General features: G+C 37.9%; 2 protein-coding genes across 4 annotated transcripts; one reads left to right on the forward strand and one right to left on the reverse strand.

Moving 5' to 3' along the window:
* Nucleotides 1-324: 324 nt before the first annotated feature.
* LOC102235276 (homeobox protein DBX1-B-like) lies at nucleotides 325-8,992 on the forward strand. The gene is made up of 4 exons (XM_014472055.2): nucleotides 325-678; nucleotides 1,544-1,621; nucleotides 7,644-7,855; nucleotides 8,545-8,992. Exons 1-4 carry the CDS (start codon nucleotides 354-356, stop codon nucleotides 8,830-8,832), a joined length of 903 nt encoding a protein of 300 aa, XP_014327541.1. The 5' UTR covers nucleotides 325-353; the 3' UTR covers nucleotides 8,833-8,992.
* dnaaf4 (dynein axonemal assembly factor 4) lies at nucleotides 7,710-18,191 on the reverse strand. Of its 3 annotated transcripts, none has more exons than XR_002753677.1 (10): nucleotides 17,959-18,191; nucleotides 16,630-16,777; nucleotides 14,377-14,510; nucleotides 13,870-14,071; nucleotides 13,647-13,792; nucleotides 13,132-13,241; nucleotides 12,524-12,677; nucleotides 11,792-11,897; nucleotides 9,572-11,323; nucleotides 7,710-7,779 (listed from the first exon to the last, which is right to left on the reverse strand). XR_002753677.1 is itself a non-coding variant. In XM_014471974.2 (9 exons), exons 1-9 carry the CDS (start codon nucleotides 18,079-18,081, stop codon nucleotides 11,205-11,207), a joined length of 1,242 nt encoding a protein of 413 aa, XP_014327460.1. In that variant the 5' UTR covers nucleotides 18,082-18,191; the 3' UTR covers nucleotides 9,386-11,204. The 3 variants fall into 3 exon arrangements, 1 of the variants encoding a protein (XP_014327460.1); XR_002753678.1 differs by lacking the exon at nucleotides 7,710-7,779 and adding an exon at nucleotides 8,740-8,784; XM_014471974.2 differs by lacking the exon at nucleotides 7,710-7,779 and having other exon boundaries at nucleotides 9,386-11,323.
* Between the last annotated feature and the right edge of the window lie 343 nt (nucleotides 18,192-18,534).

Consider the following 18,534-nt stretch of genomic DNA (forward strand, 5'->3'; position numbering starts at 1 on the left):
GTTTTTTTTTGCGCCTTTTCAAACTTCGACCTTTCTTTGTTTTTTCTTGAAAATTTCTGAGATTAATATCAAAATTACCGAGTTACTTGCCATAAAATCTACTCCTGTTTTCTTAATCTGCATTTTCCTTAAACCCTGTAAGAAACCAACTGGTGAACCAGTTCCCTTATCCAGTCCTGTCACGCACCTCAGCGCTCTGAACTGGTTTAAAACTTTCAGCTCTTAATGGGAGGTGAGGGTGGACCTTCTGACGCGTACTGGTGTGTGGGAGTAACTCCAGTATAAAACCAGTTACAGCAGCTTCAGAGACCAGAGGAGGAGTTTTTTAAACATTTGCCCCCGTTTGGAGCACCATGATGTTCCCGTGCAGCGCGCTGCCGCCGCCTCTCTACCCGGGCTTCCTGCGCCCTCCCGCGGCTCTCTCCTCGCCCCTCGGCCGCTCGCTGCCCTCCGGCTTCCTGGTGGAGGATCTGCTGCGGCTGAGCCAGCCTGTCGGCTACATCCACCGGGCCTTCTCTTCCGGGAGCCCCGGGGAGCTTATCCAACTCGGCCCCGGGCTGGGAGCTTCTGCTCGCCCGGAACCACCGAACCGAACCGGGTCGCCGCACACGGGCTGCTCGGACTCGGGATACCTGAAGTTCGGCGTCAGTACCATCCTGGCCCCGTCCACACGGAGTGGTGAGTTCCTGTTGCTTTAGCAACTAATAATTAACATAAACTATAATAATATTAGTCTACTATAATATGACATATTATATTATAGCATAATATAATAACATTTAGTTATTAGTAACTTAATTATTTTACTTGTTTGAAAAAAAAAAACAAACCGACATAATTTCGTTACTGTTAGTTTTAAAAATTTTAAGTAGACGTAACTGCTTTTAAATTAGAAATAAATGGTTTTAATTTTTTGAATAAAATGAATGAAAATTTCTAAAAAAAATTATATATATTACAATATTTAAACTAGGTATTAATTAAATATTAATTTAAATTAATTACAAAAGCAAATTTATTTCCTTTTGGAATCAAGGAAGTTTGTTTATTTACTTATCTTTATTTATAGACTGTCTCGTTAAGATTTAAGACCTGTTGTGATGAAACAAACACAAATATTAATTTAATAAAAGCTATTAAGAGATTTCAAATGTTTTGATATAAAAAGCAGTAACATTTCAAATGAACTCAGTGGCTTGCAAACAAAATATGGTTTTTAAATCATTTCAGGAGCAATGATATAACTACTGCTTATTAATTAAATAATATCCCATTTTTGCAACAAATTAAGAGGAAAATCTTCTTTTAAATGTCTTTAAAAGATGCAATAATAAGACGTATTTATTGTTTTTTTCAATGTTTGGCATAGATTTTATATTTAAGATGCTTATTTAATGAGTTTATATACATTTATATCAAAATCTGTTTTTAAAAATGCCAAATTGAATCAAACAGTGAGTAGAAAGGGGATCCAGATGCTGATTGGATGATTTTAATCCTTTTCATGTGACTGAGTGGGACTCCTCTTCCTCCTCTTCCTCAGTTCAGAGTCTTCAGACGAAGTCGCTGCCGTTCTTTGACGGAAACCTTCATCCTCTCATCAGAGCCTCGTACTTCTCAGGTAGGCCGCCGACGTCTGGTCGGCTGAAATCAACGTTGAGTTTATTCAAGGCTTAGATCTGAGGATCGTATTTAATCCACTCTAATCTGTTCACACATTTCTACACTGAATCTGAGTTTAATTATTTCTTATGAGTTTCTTCCTCAAAAACCTCAAGATTCTGGTAAACAGACAAATAAAATTATTATTATTTGACTTATCCATCACAGTTTATGCAGAGTTGGGTAGTAACTAGTTACATTTACTCAATTACATTTACCTGAGTACCTTTTTTTCCCCCTAATGTACTTTAAGGAGTATTTTTTACTATGTTTTGCGCTTTACTTGAGTAATTTTGTTAAGTATTTTTACTCCTACTTGAGTATTTTTGTTAACTCTTACTTGAGTATTTCTGGATTTTTTACTCACTAAAAGAAAAATAAACATGTTTTAACCAAAGATCCACCAGACACAGACACACACCTGCAGTCTTTGTTTAAGTTTCATAAGTTTTATGTGGAAAGAAACTGATTTGGAAACATTTTTCTTTTATCTGAGTTTCTTATTTTTTGTTACTCGTATGAATTGATGTCATTTTGGTCCTTAAGATACCAAAATACAATTATTTTTTTCTTTTACTTGAGTAATTTCTTTTTATTTGTTTTACTTTTACTGGCATAAATGTATGTTGAAGTAGTGATACTCTTACTTTAGTATAATTTTGGATATTCTGCTCACCTCTGACATTTTGTTTGACGACACAAAATATTGAAGGTTTCTTGTTTTAATTGCGAGAAAATTTCAATTATTGGATTAAACTTGGAAAGAAAGGAATTATTTCTGCAAAATAATTCACTGAATATTACAGATTAAACCAATAATGTTTTGTTTCACTTATTTTATTCACCTCTGCAGTAACAAAGATTAGTACAAAACACAGAATAAATGAATGAAAAATAAGTTAGAAACCCTGTTAACTGTTACATTTAAACCCTATTCTGTTAATGATCTTTCCTCAACTTTAAACATTTCTAGGAAATATTTTAATGCATGTTGTTTATTTCAGGTAATTTCTCCCTGAAAACACAAAGCAAAATAAATCAAGAGTAACTCCACATTCATAAGGTCGAAATGAGAATTTCTGGTACATTTGTAAAGTAAAACTTTAAAAAATATTTTTCAAGTTGAACCACTTTGGTTACTGTTACGATGCCCGAGTTATTTTTGATCAATCTTATGCTACCTGAACATTTTTGTAACCCATGTGTGCCTGAAGGCCTCATCCTGTAAAAAGACACATTTATGACGTGAAACTGCATCACCAATTTAAATTATGTTAAAATCAAATTAATAAGCTACAGTAAAATAAAAGGTGCAGCCAGAGTTTTATCAGATCCGCAGTTTTCCTGAAGTTTATTTAAAGTTTTTGGAGCATCTGGGAGCTCAAATGATGATTTAATTTTCAGCTGGAAAGTAAATTTGTTATAGTATATTAAGAAAATTTAAAAAATTGTAATCTTTGCACAGATTTTAAAGTGAAACCTCAGACAGACTAAAAAGGTTTGTGATAGAACTAATTTCTCAGTGAATCCTGCTCTCCATGGAAACACCAATATGTCTTCAGTTAATGTTTCTTTTTTAAGCAAATGTATGTTTATTTCCGTCAACTGCTGTGGAAATATTTATACATTTATGTAACATCCTGAATGAAATGGTGGTTTTGCCACCAGGAGTCAAAAAGTTTTCGAGTCGCAGATTTACCTGCAGAAAACTTTAATTTTAAATAAGTTTCTTTTTTAGCTTCACCTTTTAATTATAAGAACATTCAAGGTGAATTAAAACTTTAGAACTGGAAGATGGAAAATAAAAAAGTTTACATTCATTCATTCATTCATTAGATGTTCTCAGCCCCTCATATCATCAGTTTCTTTCCCCAGTTCAGAATACACAAGATTTTCACCAACTGATGGTTGGATGGATGAAAGAACGGATGGATGGTTGATGGATGGATGGATGGTTGATGGATGGATGGATGGATGGATGAAAGAACAGATGGATGGATGGATGGATGGATGGATGAAAGAATGGATGGATGGTTGATGGATGGATGGATGGATGGATGGATGAAAGAACAGATGGATGGATGGATGGATGAAAGAACAGATGGATGGATGGATGGATGGATGAAAGAACAGATGAATGGATGAAAGAACTGATGGATGGTTGGATGGATGAAGGACAAAAAATGGATGGATGGATGGATGGATGAACAAACAGATGGATGAATCATTCACTCCTTTTCAAACCAGTTCAGCACCAGTTTAAAGTTACTGGCAGATCTTCTGTCCCGGTTTTCCCAGTTCTCCCAGTTCTCCCAGTCTGTTTGTGTTTCAATCTTTCATCCAATAACTAAAGTTTTCTGACTGTTTTGGTTTCATCTTGAACTGTCGCCGAAGCTCTGATTGGTTGTTCAGGGATGGCGGCCATTTTCTGTCTAAGGCATTAAAACATAAAGTGTCAATATGAGGAAATAAACACTTATTTCATCAAACACAGTCAGCGAGTCTAAATATGATTATCATCCCATTGAGAAACATTAATCTGCCTGTTGGGAATCCATGGATCTGAATCGGCTTGTTTGGTCTGAACGCCTCTTTAGCCACAACACTGACTGCTGACATTAGCACCAGTTCTCCTAATCTACAAATTAGTCCAGTTTGTTCCGCTCTGAACATATCAGTGGCGTTTGTCATGCCTCTAAATGTGTGGCAGGTATCTTCCCAGCTCAGGATCGCCGCCGTTTTCCCACCAAACCCCCTCCGCCGGCCCACAAAGCATCCGGCTCCGTGACCAATTGGAGGCAGAGCCACACACACACACACACACACACACACACTTTTACATACAAGCACAAGAACAGCTCTGGGATTCCAGTGAATTAAGTCTAAAATTCAAGTTCAGCTATTTTTTTTATCTATCAGTTCTGACTCTTTATATTTTTAGATTATTTACAATTTCTCATCTGAATAATTCCTGCCTAAATATGTACATAATCTTATTTCAGCCCTCCAAGTTAAACGTTTGTACTGCCTTCTCAGTGTCAGAAGTAAGGAATCGTGTATTTGGTTGTTTCCCTTTAAAGATTGATCCTCTCTGAACTATTGCCGTCCGAAGAAATACCTGTAAAATGTTGTCCATAATAATTTTACCTTGATTAAAAATAAAAATTTAATAAATAAATCTGTATCATTCTTTAATTGCAGTTGGGACCCAGAATAAATCACTCCAAGGGCCACAGATGGCCCACTGGCCACATTTTGACCACAAGTATCTCAGTTTCTCAGGCTGAATTTTCTTTCAAATATTTTTGATTCAAAATAGTCGACCCACAAATGCATTTTACCTACGACTGAAGCAACAATTAGGGGGAATAAACAAGTTTTCCACAGCATAAGATTTAATGCCATGAAGAATTAAAAATAATAATAATCAACCAAACAAACTGCAACATTTTACCCAAGTTTTATTTGGAATATGCAAGTGTATAAAACTTCACTTTTATTCAACTCAGTTTGATTTATGACATACCAAATTAAAGCTAGTAACTTAAAGTGGAATGGGCCCTAAAATTGCTAGCATAACTTCCATTTTAGCATAGCCCCTATTTTAGCATTAGTTATTTTTTTAGCATAAATTCTGTTTGAAAATTAATTCTGCTTTAGCATATCCGCTGTTTTAGCATCATTTCTACTTTAGATTAAATTCAGTTTTAGCTTCATTTCTGTTTTTGTATAAATTCCATTTTAGCATGTCCAATGTTTTAACATCACTTCTGTTTTAGCATGAATTCTGAATTAGCATAATTTCCATTTTTGTATAAATAACATCTTAGCATAACATGAAATTTTTTATAAATGTGCTAGCATAAATTCCATTTTAGCATTTCCTATGTTTTAGCATCACGTCTCTTCTAGCATAAATTCTGTTTTAGCATCACTTCCTTTTTAGAATAATATGGAATTCATGATAAACATGCTAGCATAACTTCCATTTTGGCATATCTTTTGTTTTAGCATCACCTCTGTTTTAGAATAAATTCAGTTTTGGCATAAGTTATGTCTTTCGTTTATATAAATTCCATTTTAGCATAATATGGAATTTATGATGAACTTCCTAGCATAACTTCAATTTTAGCATATCTTCTGTTTTAGCATCACTCCTGTTTTTACATAAATATGCTAGCATAACTTCCATTTTAGCATTTCTTCTGTTTTAGAATAAATTTTGTTTTAGCGTAATATGAAATTTATGATAAATTTGCTAGCATAACTTCCATTTTAGCATATATTCTGTTTTAGCGTCACTTCCGTTTTTATATAAACGTGCTAGCATTTTAGCATATATCCTGTTTTAACACCACGTCTGTTTTAACATACAGCGGAACAGGTCTAATTATCTTCCATTTATATCAATTTGAATCGATTCAATCAATTTCTAATCCATCAATGCAGAGTGTCTGGGAAAAAATTAAAAAGAATCATTTAAAGGAATCAAAAAGTTTCTTCCGGCGTTTTCTCTGATTTATTTGCTGCTGACGTGTGATGATACGCACATGCGGGTTTGCGAAGCAGCAAAGACTCTCTGACAGCTCTGCCTTTAATGTGCCTGTAATATACCGGCCTGTCGACGGCCTTTTCCACTCAATTCATTACAACACAATCAGCTTTCTCTGTGCATTTGCAGCCTATACAAGCTGCACTCCCCCCTCTTCATGCTTCATTAGAGGCTGTGTGAGCCGCTCTTTGGAGGGCCCGTCTCATTAGCATCGGCTGTGTTTCCAGCGCCGGACAAATTGGGCTCTTCAAGCGTCAGATTTGAGGCAGAACGGGGATATTATGAGGACCATCGGGGAGCCTGTGTGCTCATTACGGAGACAAGAAGAGGCTCACAACGCCGACAAACGTGGAGGATAATCACGCGACAAAGTTCACAAGACCTCACGCTAAATCTGCATCTCTGTTTCTCACGTACGGGCAGAATCGACTAATAATATTTACTCATTTACATTTACTTGAGTAAAAAATATACTATTAAGAGTATTTTTACTACGCTGTCATTTTTACTTTTACTTAAGGCAATTTATGATGTATTTCTATTCTTAATTGAGTAAAAATTTCGGACTTTTCTACCCACTAAATGAGAAACAAACATGTTTTAAATTAAAATTCAACAGAATCAGACACACACCTGCACTTTTTGTTAAAGTTTCCTAAGTTTTTATTGAGAGAAACTGATTTGGAAACTTTTTTTTTTTTTTGCCTGATTTTGATATTTTTTGTTATGAATTATTGTCATGTTGGTCCTAAAAAATACCAAAATTTCTACTTAACTTTACATTTTAGTTGATCTGATGATGTAATTTTTATAGATTAAATGATTGATAATTTGATCGGTTATCAATACTTGAGTATACTTTTTTAACAAATACTTTTTCACTCTTCTTGGGTCGCTACTTTTTACTTTTACTTGAATAAAAATATGTTGAAGTAGTGCTACTGTTACTCGAGTACAATTTCTGGGCACCAAAATTAAAATAATTTATATATATTTTCACATATTTTAAATATATCCTACCATATATTGCTTTCGTCTCTCTCTCGCTCTCCACAATTGTACAATATATATTATAATGCATTTTTCAACATACATGCGACACTATATCTTTTTCTATATTACAAATATGATTTTCCATATAAATCTGAATACATGATGGTGGATATTCATAAATATAAAATTACATTTATTTTGGGATATATAAACACATACATTATATATTCATGTTTAATATATTGCAATATATGGAAAGTGTCAATTATTAGCATATATTGCAATATATTACATGAATATATAAAATCTTGTATAATATATAATTTTATATATTTACAACATATTGAGAAATTATTGGGAAAATAATATATTAGGACATACTTCATAGGTGAGTGCATATTCCTTTGATAAGGGATCTTGTTTTTCTTCCCTGCAGCCTCCTCCTCCTCTTCTTCTGTGGTTCCAGTCCCAGGAACGTTTTCTTGGCCCCTGGCCCCCCGGGGGAAGCCCAGGAGGGGCATGCTGCGGCGGGCCGTGTTCTCGGACCTCCAGAGGAAGGCGCTGGAGAGAACCTTCCAGAAACAGAAGTACATCAGCAAACCAGACAGGAAGAAACTGGCCAGTAAACTGGGACTGAAGGACTCACAGGTACGACTGGGACCAGTTCCGGAAGTGATTAATAATCTGCCGCAGTCAGTGAGGGCGAAGTGCAGGTTTGCTGCCCTCTACTGGATCATCTATGTAATGCAGGGCTTTTTCTTTTTTTTTTTTTTTAGATTTTGACATATTTATGGGACGGAAAACCTAATAATAGTATAATAGTTTTTTCCAGGTCTAATATAAGTGGATTGTTTAAAATATTCAAATTAATCAGTTAAAGTTTGTAATTCAGTCGTTATTTAACAACGAAGAAAAATTTATCACCGTTTTCTGGTTAAAACTTTGTGATTCTAGTCAGAAGATTCTCAAAAGGAACATATCTGAAAGACAACAAATCCATCCATCCATTACAACAACCAGCCATCCATCCATTCATCCATCCATCCATCCATCCATTACAACAACCAGCCATCCATCCATTCATCCATCCTTGTAGGTTTTTGGTAATTTTTCTGATCATTGTCTCTTTAACCTCGGGGTTAATTAGCCAACCTTTTCCCTTTCTGGGAAATGTTGCGTCCACCTTAAATATTTCCCCAGATTCACGATCAGCAAACAACCCAAAATCTGGTTAATTAATACCTTTCATCAGAAGCACCTTTTATTAAATAATGTGTAGAATTTAAAGATGGCGTCCTTTCTAACCAACTCTGCCTCCCTGTTTGCGCTCTTCGCAGGTGAAGATCTGGTTTCAGAACCGCAGGATGAAGTGGAGGAACTCCAAGGAACGCGAGTTGCTTTCGACGGGCGGCTGCCGCCAGCAGACCCTCCCCACCAAAACCAATCCCCACCCGGATCTGACCGACGTGGGCAGCACTTTCTGCAAGCGGCTGACCCGAAGTGCAGCCGACAGCCAGGAGTCGCATCCCCACCACCATCATCATCATCATCACCAGATCCCATCCTTTCCATCAGATCTGAGTAAACAGTCAGAGTCCGACGGTGAAGAAATCACGGTTTCATAAAGAGGAGTTACGTCAGAAGCTCCAAAGTGCCTGAATCTGCTGTGTATATATCTGTATTTACTCACCGTGTTCCTGTACAGAGCTGTTTATTGGCAGCTAAATAACGTTCACTGTGCTGCTCTAGATTTAATATTTGTAGATTGGAAAGTTTCAAACTTAAGGTTGCAAAATGTTTTGCATTTTTTCATATTTTTGTTAAAATAAATTTAAAAAACTCTCCTTTGTGTGTTTATTGGTGTATTCAGCTGAGGTCACATTGGCTTTAGCTAATTAAATGCAAGTTATCAATAATGAATTAATATAAAGTTGATTGATCTTATCGATCGTTAATTGATAAGCATGAATTTTCTTAAAAACTCGAGTTTTCTCTTAGGACTGTCTTTCCATAAAGGGTTAAATTTTTCATAATATGTTTAATAAACATTCAATTTTAACATTATTTTTGCATCAGCTGCATTAAATACAGACTGGATAAACAGAAATTGTATTACACTTAGACATACAGATACAATATAACAAAACAGAAATATGCTGATAAATAGACAAATAAAAATGGCAAGAATAAAATGTTAAACACTTCCACATTAACAAAGATATTCATAAGAATCGTTTGTTGTTGCTCTTGAAGGAATGTTAAAACTTAAAACTCACCACAGACCTCAAAATCAACCTTGCTTGTTTGCGTCATGTTTGTTAAAATCGTGTTACGCAGTTTGATTTTCTGTCATTAGCTCCTCACCTTTGTGGCACATCAATAATTTTTAAGGAGAAGTTGTCATTCCTCCATCTCGTAGCTCGGCTGAATGCGCGATATTAAAGTCAAACTTAACGAGATTGACAAGCATTTATATTTCAAAACAACTTAAGGAAATTGCCGTTAGTTTATATTTCCAAGCAGAACCGCATAAAGTCAATTTCCATCCCACACCGGACTGCTTGGACCGTTTCTCTCTCCCGTTATGGCTCCGCCGCCATCTTTGTTTTTGCATCAACGGTTCTGCTTACGGATGACCAGCGGCGCCCCCTGCTGGATGGCGGCCAAACTGCAACACCAAAAGAAAGTTTAATCGGTTGGAACTAATTTTAATCTAATAAACCATTAATCGACCTCCCTAGTTTCCACTAATACTTCATTCCATCTATGATGCTCTGCGATAACAGCTTGAAAACCACATCGCAGACAGATGATCCCAAAATTGAGATGTTTGGAGAAAACCAAACTTATCATGTTAGAACCAAAACCTCATCAGCATTTAGGAGGAGGAGGCCTGATGATTTGTTTATGTTTTACAGACAAGATTATCTGGGAGTCAACTGTGAATTAGCCAATGGACAATGATTGTCCATTTGCTAAACACAACAACAGACACACAGAAAACTATCAAAGTGATGCACTGGCATAGTCAAAGTTCAAATTGAAGTAGCGGAGTAGAAGAAAGTTGTGGAGAAACAAAAATGTCAAAAATGATGATGTAGGGTCAGTTTCACCCAGATGCATTGCCCGCGGATGTAATTGGTGATGTTCGCCACATGAGGTCGCACAAGGACCAGAAACAACAAACTTCCTTATTGAGTTAAACCAGGGATCTGCAACCTGCAGCTCTCTGGACCTTCCTCTTAATAGGCTCTGACAAAAAAAGAATGAATAAAAAATGTAGCAGTTTTCTGTTTTGTTTTTTTAAATTGCATTTCCACAACAGAAAGAGACTAAAAATTACCTGTATTTTTTTGTAGATACATTTTTCTTCTTGTTAGATTAGGAAATTTGTGCTTCTTTACAATATTTTAATTTGTATCCATCCACCTTTTGCTATTTTTTTGTTTTCCCCTCTGTTAAAAACTAAAAGTTGTACAAGTATGGTAATATGTTCCCTACATAAGATATTCATCAACAGTTACAAGTATTTTTCTGAAAGGTCGTGTAACATTTGTGGCTCTAAACAAGTTTTTATTTAGCTGAACTGAAGGCAAAAAGGACTATTTGGATTTTAAAGGTTGCATATTCCTGAGCTAAGAACACACTCTGAGCACCAACACAAAGTTTTTTGATTTAAGGAATATTTTTATCCCAACCAACTTAATCAGTTTTTCTGGATTCTTAAATATTTTTGCTTTAATGTTGAAAGAAGAAAAAACATTTACAGACTGAGTATAAATAAAATAAACTGACTAAACACCAAACACCCTTTAATAAGGTACAAATAATTATTAAAAAGTTTATTCTGTCACTGAAGTCTCTAGAAAACAACAAATGAAATCATTTTAGTTAAGAATAAAACTTTTGATGCTCCAGTTGTGTTTAAAGTATTAGTTAATCTATATATACCACCGGTCTCTCTGTTCCAGGTGACTTTGACTCGTGTCTTTGTGTCTCACTGTGTCCCATTTTGTTCAGCAGAACCTTGGATTATGTCTCGGATTATCTGGGCGTCCCTCTGCAGCGCCTCATTGTGGGGCTCGATCTTCAGAGCTGCTTCATAGTCTTGTAGTCCTGAAAACAACAGATTGATCAGCTGGTCACCTGTTTTCTGCATCGCCAGTAAAAAAAGAGATACAGCATTCTGTCCTCAAATAATATTCACAGTGCCATCAAATGTATTGATATAGCTTAGAATGTGTCTTTTATTTGGATTTCATATGATAAACCAACCCAAAGTGGTGCATAATGGATGAAAATATTGATCAATAGAATCTGCCAATGGAACTAGTAGCTTCTCATTAATATTAAGTAATTATTTACTTAAAACAAGCTTCTATATCTTGATGAAAACTAATTGGTAAGTTAGTTTTGTCTTATTTCAAGAGTACTGAGATATTTGCATTGGAAACTAGGCAAAAAAATAGTTGGTAAGATTTTGTGTTTTTTCAGTATAATGTGGATAAAATGTACAGAAAATGGGTCGTGAATACTTTTGTAAGGCACTGTGAAGGTGTTTAAACCCTTACGGAAACAGCAGACCTTCAGTGTAGAGCTCCAGCTGGCAGAATGCGGATCCTCGGCGGACTCTGGCTCGGACTCTGGCTGCAGCGTTGGCAGAAACGGCTGGGGTCAACAGGTCCAGAGCCTGCAGACATAATTCAGGGTTAAATTTGGCATCAGAAGCTGTACAAGTTTACAAAAAAAAATATATATATATATTTCTAACATAAAAATGTGAAAAGATCAACATAGAACTGGACGATAAGGCTGAAAAATGCATTACTATATAAACGGCTGATATAGAAAATTATTGATTTGTTTCTTGTTTTAAATATTGGAATTACTGTCAAAGTGGCAAAGTGACATTTCCTGTTTTATCCACAGTTTTCACTCCATGTCATTGTTTTATTTTTTATTTTTAAGCAGTTATGATGCACGGTGGGGAAACCTTAAACTGATGCGCAAGTTCTCAACAAGTTGTTGCTAGGTAACCAAAGAGCGAGTGAGTTGCTAGGTAACCAAAGAATGAGTGAGTTAGTTGATTCCACCAACCTAGCTTAGCTGTTCATGAAAGTTTTTTTCTTCGCCTACATCAATCAGAATGCTGTGCGGTTCTGGATCAAAGTTCAGTTAAATCATTGAATTTTCTATCACATGTATTAACTATTAATATTGATCGCATGCCTATGGGGATAAGCACTGTTATTGATTTATTGTCCAGCCCTACGTAGAGGTCTAAAAAAACCCCGTCATGATCATCATCAAACGAACCTTGGAGGAGTCCTCGATGGCTTTGTGCAGATTCCTGAGCTTCAGGTGACACGCCGCTCTGTTTGAGTAGAGAGCAGGCAACTTCCTGTTGAGGCGGATCCCCAGAGTGTACGCATTCACCGCTCCCACGTAGTCTCCGTTTGAGAAACACTTGCTGAAGAGGAGAGAGTTTGTTTACTAGATCTGATTTGATTTCACTAGTTACGTTTCCATTGACCTTATGATTGTGCAAACTGAAAATGAATTTGTTTAGAGGGAACGTTTCAATGTCGAAAAAAACTCATGTTTTAGCGCCAGCATGTGGTGATTCTTTTGGTCGTATCAAAATTAGCACATTTTGCAAAACTGCAATGGAAACACTTTTTCGCATCACACGAGTCATGTGGTCAACAACCGGCTGTTACTACTGCCAGAAATGATGAAAAAAACGACAGGAAGTGGTAGGAGGATGATGTTTTTTGATGACTTATCATGTGAACAAACTTATTCACGTGATTTTAATTGCGTTTCTTATTTAATGGAAACAGCCGCAATGGCAAAATTGTGTTTTTTCAATGTGAGTGGAAAATTGACAAAGTTTTGCGCTCATTTGTAAGGCTTCTACTCACTCGCCCTTCTGCTTCAGCCAGTCGGGGTTCCTCTCCTCCTCCGTCAGGTCCTCCAGCTCCTCCAGCTCCGCACTCATCGCTCGCCTTGCCTCAGCCTGCTTCTTCAGCCACTGTTTAGAAGCAAAACTTAATTGCTTTTTCTGCTCCAGACAATCACAAAAGGTTAAAGCTCCTAAAAGCTGAGGCAGAGATTGAGGAAAGCTTTTTTTATGATCAATATTAAGAAATTATTGACTTAAAACAAGCCTCTATGTCTTGCTGAAAAGTTACTTGCCAGTTAGTTTTGTCTTACTTCAAGTGAACTAAGATATTTGCATTAGAAACTAAACCAAAAATATTTGGTCATATGTTGTGTTTTTCCAGTGAAAGACATTTCACTGCTGGCCTGTTTAAATGTTGGGAGAACAAGTGGGAACATCACAAAGTGGGAAACAAACAACATTTTGTGGAAAATGTAGCAGGAATGTTTGGATTCTAACAGTGTTCCAGGGAAACGTCGAGCATCACAGACTCACCTCTTCCTCTTCGGGAACCCGTGACTCTCGGAGAGCTGTCGGGAAAACTCGAGGGGTGAACGTAACTGGAATGTTTCCGCAGGTTCTGGGAGGAGGCAGCTGGGCTCGGATCTTCTTCTTCTTCTTCTTCTCTGCATCGCTGTGAACTACAAGCAGGAAGATTTTCATTGAATCTGACTTTATGGATCAGGAGGAGGCGTTTGATCAGCAGGAAGGGTCTCACCTTGTTTGTTCTTCCTGATATCCGTTTGTCTGCTTCCGGGTGTTTTTGTGTCTGGGTTCTGTTGGATCTGATGGTTCTGGTTCTGTTGGGCTTTCTCTGCTTCCTGTTTCTGCCTCAGCTGCCACGCTGCCAGCTCTGCCGTCGTTTTCTCTCGCTCTGCGTCCTTCATCTGCTGGATTCTGTCTCTTTCCACCTTCTCCAGCTGATTTAAAATCATTTTAAGTCACTAAACATTACACTGTAAAAAAGAGAATGCAGCTCAAACTTTAAAATATTAGTTCTTCCCAGAAAATCAAATCAAGGTTGTCCAAGTTAATTTATTAAGTGTATTAAGTTATCAAGGTAAACAAATGTAAATAAAGTAAGTTTGATAAATTAAATTAAATTACTTGTGACCCAGTTAAGTCTTTTTTTTTTAGTTTGAGCTGCATTCTCGTTTTAAGTGCAGGTTTCCAGTAAATCAACACAATTCCAGATGTTTTTGATGCCCTAAATGTGCTTTTTTACCTTCATCATTGTCTCCAGAGCATATTTCTTCTCTGCTTGCCGTTTCTCAGCTTTTTGTTTCAACTCTGCAGAAAGTTTCTGCTCCTGTGTCAGTAAAGCTCTCGCTCTGATCTCCTTCTTTGTTTCTTTATCATCTAAAACACATGATAAACTTTATTTATTACACAGCATTTACACCTCTGCCGGTAAACCCTGGATGACTAAGAAGGTACGTGAAATGCTAAAAGCACGGAACTCAGCCTTCAAGTCTGGCGACAAGCAGGCACTGAGGACAGCGAGAGCCAACTAGAACCGTGCTATCAGGTTAGCAAAGCGAACCCACAGTCAAAAAATACAGGAGTTCTTCCACGACACCAGCAACACCAGAAGTATGTGGCAAGGCATAAAGGCGATCACAGATTACAATCCATCCTCCCCCCCAGTGGGTGAAATTGATGCTGACTTTCTAAATGGACTCAATAACTTATTTGGGAGGTTCGAGGCACTGAACAGTACTTCGGCAAAGAAAACTGTTCCCCACCAGGAAGAGGAGGCACTCTGCCTGGACACAGCCGATGTGTTGAAGACTCTGAACAGAGTCAACCCACGGAAGGCCCCAGGCCCCGACAACATACCTGGGCGGGTGTTCAGGGAATGCGCAGGTCAGCTGGCTGGTGTCCTAACAGACATTTTTAACACCTAACTGGACCAAGCCACAGTGCCAGCCTGTCTCAAAACTGCCTCCATCATTCCGGTGCCAAAGAAACCTCAAGTCACCTCTTTCAACGATTACCGGCCTGTGGCACTGACTCCCATCATGATGAAGTGCTTTGAAAGGCTGGTAAAAGAACACCGTCTCCAGACTCCCCTCCACATTCGACCCGTTCCAGTTTGCCTACCGCCGAAACCGCTCCACTGAGGATGCTATCTCCTCTGCCCTACACCTGAGCCTGGCTCACCTGGAGGAGAAGAACACTCATATGCGGATGTTGTTCCTGGACTTCAGCTCAGCGTTCAACACAATCATCCCACAGCATCTGGCAGAAAAACTGGGACACCTGGGCTTCAGCACCCCCCTGCGCAACTGGCTGCTAGACTTCCTCACCGACAGACCTCAGTCAGTCCGGATCGGACAACACACCTCCGATGTCATCACCCTCAGCACAGGCTCCCCTCAGGGCTGCGTCCTGAGCCCTCTGCTGTTCACTCTGATGACACACGACTGCGTCCCCAGGTTCGCCACCAACCACATCGTGAAGTTCGCGGACGACACAACGGTGGTGGGCCTCATCAGAGACGACAACGACCTGGACTACAGAGAGGAGGTGGAGCAGCTGGTGGACTGGTGCAGAGACAACAGCCTGATCCTGAACGTCGACAAGACGAAGGAGATGATCGTCGACTTCAGGAAGAACCGGCCCAGCCACGCTCCACTGCTCATCAACAGCTCGGCTGTGGAGGTGGTCAGCAGCACCAAATTCCTGGGGGTGCACATCACAAACGACCTCACCTGGACTGTGAACACCACGTCTCTGGCCAAGAGGGCACAGAAACGTTTGTATTTCCTGCGGAGGATGAGAAGAGCACACCTGCCCCCACCCATCCTCAAGACGTTCTACAGAAGCACCATAGAGAGCATTCTGACCAGCTGCCTCTCTGTGTGGTGTGGAAGCTGCAGCGCCTCCGACTGGAAGAACGTGAGGAGAGTGGTGCGGACAGCGGAGAGGATCATCGGGGCCCCCCTTCCCTCCATCCAGGACATTTCATCCCAGCGCTGCGTGTCCCGAGGCCGAAACATCATCAGTGACCCCTCACACCCCCACCATGGACTGTTCTTCCTGCTGCCCTCTGGAAAGAGGTTCCGCAGCATCCGGTGCAGGACCACCAGGTTCCGAAACAGCTTTTTCCCACTTACCATCAGACTGCTGAACTCTTAACTGGACTGCACTTAAAATCTGGTCTCCACTTTATACCTTGCACATGTACAGAGCTAAATAACTTATATTTTACTGTCACTCCTGCACTTTATATTCTATATTTATATTTATATTCATATTTTATACTGTATTTTATTTTATTCTGGAGTAACCTCACAACATTGGAAGCTCAAAACACTGTCCTGAGCCGTATGCAACGAAATTTCGTTCTGTATTCACCCTGTGCATGCAAAATGACAATAAAGTCAGTCTAAGTTTAAGTCTAAGTCTAAGTGAATAAAACACATTCAATTCTGATCTTTTATTCCAGTTTAGGAATAATTTGGAAAAATCTGACCTGTGGTTATCATCAGATGCTCCCAGACTTTGTGAGTCTTTTTTGGTAAAGTGAAAACAGCGACGCCGTTTCCGACTTTCGCCGAGCTTCGGTCATCATCGATGGGTTCGAACAGGAAGGCCTCAAACAGGAAGGGAGGAAAATGGACCTGAGGAGGATGAGAACAAGGATGGATGAATCCGTATTTACAGCTACAAAACAGGAAACATGTTGCCATGTTTTCATTTATCAAACTGATCAAATATTTCAACAAAAAGCCAGAAGAAAAATTGCAATATCATTAAATTTGACAAATGTTTCCTTCAACAGAACATTTCGTCTCCTCACCACTAATCTTTAATCTTTGTGTAAAATATGTTTTGAATTTCTAAACACATTTCTAAATGTTACTAGATATATTCTTAACTTCTGGAGATTTAAGAGATGATTTAAGTCAGATTTATAACTTCTGAACAGCAAGGTATAACTTAAAGTGTCTTGTGAAATAACCATGATTAGGTATTGAGAACATTGGGATTTATGGTTTTTCCTCTATACTTGGTCTAAGGTGATTTATAGAGAACGAGCCACAAAATGTTTTAAAAACTCTTTTTCTGTATAATACATAAACATTTTCCATGTATTCATGTCCCATCTAAGAAATTACTCAAATAAGAGTGAAAAAGTAAACATCAGTCATTTAATATTTAAAAATTACATCATAGGACAGACCAAAAATTTAAAGTTATGTGGAAATTTTAGCGTTATAAAGAACCAAAATGAAAATAATTAATGTAGCATGATTAGAAAATTACAAAATTAGGACAAGCAGAATTTTCCACATCAATTTCTTTCAATATGAAACTTCTGAAATGTTAACAAAAACTGCAGCTTCTGGTGAATTTTTGGTCAAAACAAGCTTGTTCTTCATTCAGTGAAGTTACTCACAGTGAGTAGTGTATCATACTTGAGATATTGAAGTATAGCTCAAATACAATTAATACAGTTAATCAAGTAAAAAATCCTCCATGTCCCCTAGGGGCCTCCGTAATATCAATAAACTAAATTGAATTAAGTTCATATACACCAAAAAACTGTACTTATCATTATTAATATTTTTGTTAATATATACATAGCTTATTTTGCTATAGTTTTCTTTTGGTAACTCTTCTCCCTACACATTTTGGTCTCCACGATTACAATCTCTGTTTGTTTACATTAAATCTCTGTTATTACCAATCCAAAAAAATATCAATAAACCATTATTATTACTTTTATTTATTTATTTATTTACTTATTATTAGTTCTAGTAGTAGTAGTTGTAGTAGTATGAGCCCTCTGACCCTTCACCTTTAGATACTCCTCCGTTGACACGATGTCCACTCCAGCAGCCGTCGCTCCCTTTAAAGGCACGCTGATGTGGACCGTGGAGTCCGTCTGGGTCCACGTGTAGTCGGTCACGTGCAGTGGCATGTCAGCTAAACCGCGTGTTGGTGCTGCCGATAAAAACACAAATGTTGTTATCAAATTTCACCTTTCCATAAAATTCTGGGCCACCCAGTTTCCCTGCGTTTCCCTGTGTCCTGTTGCTATAGCGACAAAAGAAAAACGGCGTGTTGCGTTCGCGAGCGTCGGAAATTTCATCTCTTTACTCATTTATAACACCGGTTATCTAGACGCCATAACGTTGAAAACTATAAAAACAGGGATTGTTTAAGGTGTCGGCCTTTGGTGTTTAATACAAAACCTAAAATAATCTTTAATGGATATCTAATATTACCTTTAGCAAGAATTTGGCTGTTAAAATACATTTTTCCAGCTCTTTTTGATCATTTTTATTAATATCTTTCGTCAAAATGTTCCTGATCTTTTTTAAATATTCATCAGACAGCCAATAAATGAAAAACCTCAGAGGCCTGCGAGAAA

The sequence above is a fragment of the Xiphophorus maculatus genome, chromosome 2 (assembly GCF_002775205.1).
Source record: "Xiphophorus maculatus strain JP 163 A chromosome 2, X_maculatus-5.0-male, whole genome shotgun sequence".
In the NCBI taxonomy this organism is placed as follows: domain Eukaryota; kingdom Metazoa; phylum Chordata; class Actinopteri; order Cyprinodontiformes; family Poeciliidae; genus Xiphophorus; species Xiphophorus maculatus.

Bases quoted from the DNA above. Each gene is read 5' to 3' on its own strand.
- dnaaf4 (XM_014471974.2), bottom strand. From the start codon at position 18,081: ATGCCACTGCACGTGACCGACTACACGTGGACCCAGACGGACTCCACG. The intron at 14,072-14,376 runs GTAAAAAAGCAC...ATTTTAAATCAG, and splicing joins CTCTGGAGACAATGATGAAG to CTGGAGAAGGTGGAAAGAGA. The intron at 12,678-13,131 runs GTGAGTAGAAGC...TCTCCTCTTCAG, and splicing joins TGGCTGAAGCAGAAGGGCGA to CAAGTGTTTCTCAAACGGAG.
- LOC102235276 (XM_014472055.2), top strand. From the start codon at position 354: ATGATGTTCCCGTGCAGCGCGCTGCCGCCGCCTCTCTACCCGGGCTTC. The intron at 1,622-7,643 runs GTAGGCCGCCGA...TCTTCCCTGCAG, and splicing joins CAGAGCCTCGTACTTCTCAG to CCTCCTCCTCCTCTTCTTCT. The intron at 7,856-8,544 runs GTACGACTGGGA...CGCTCTTCGCAG, and splicing joins TGGGACTGAAGGACTCACAG to GTGAAGATCTGGTTTCAGAA.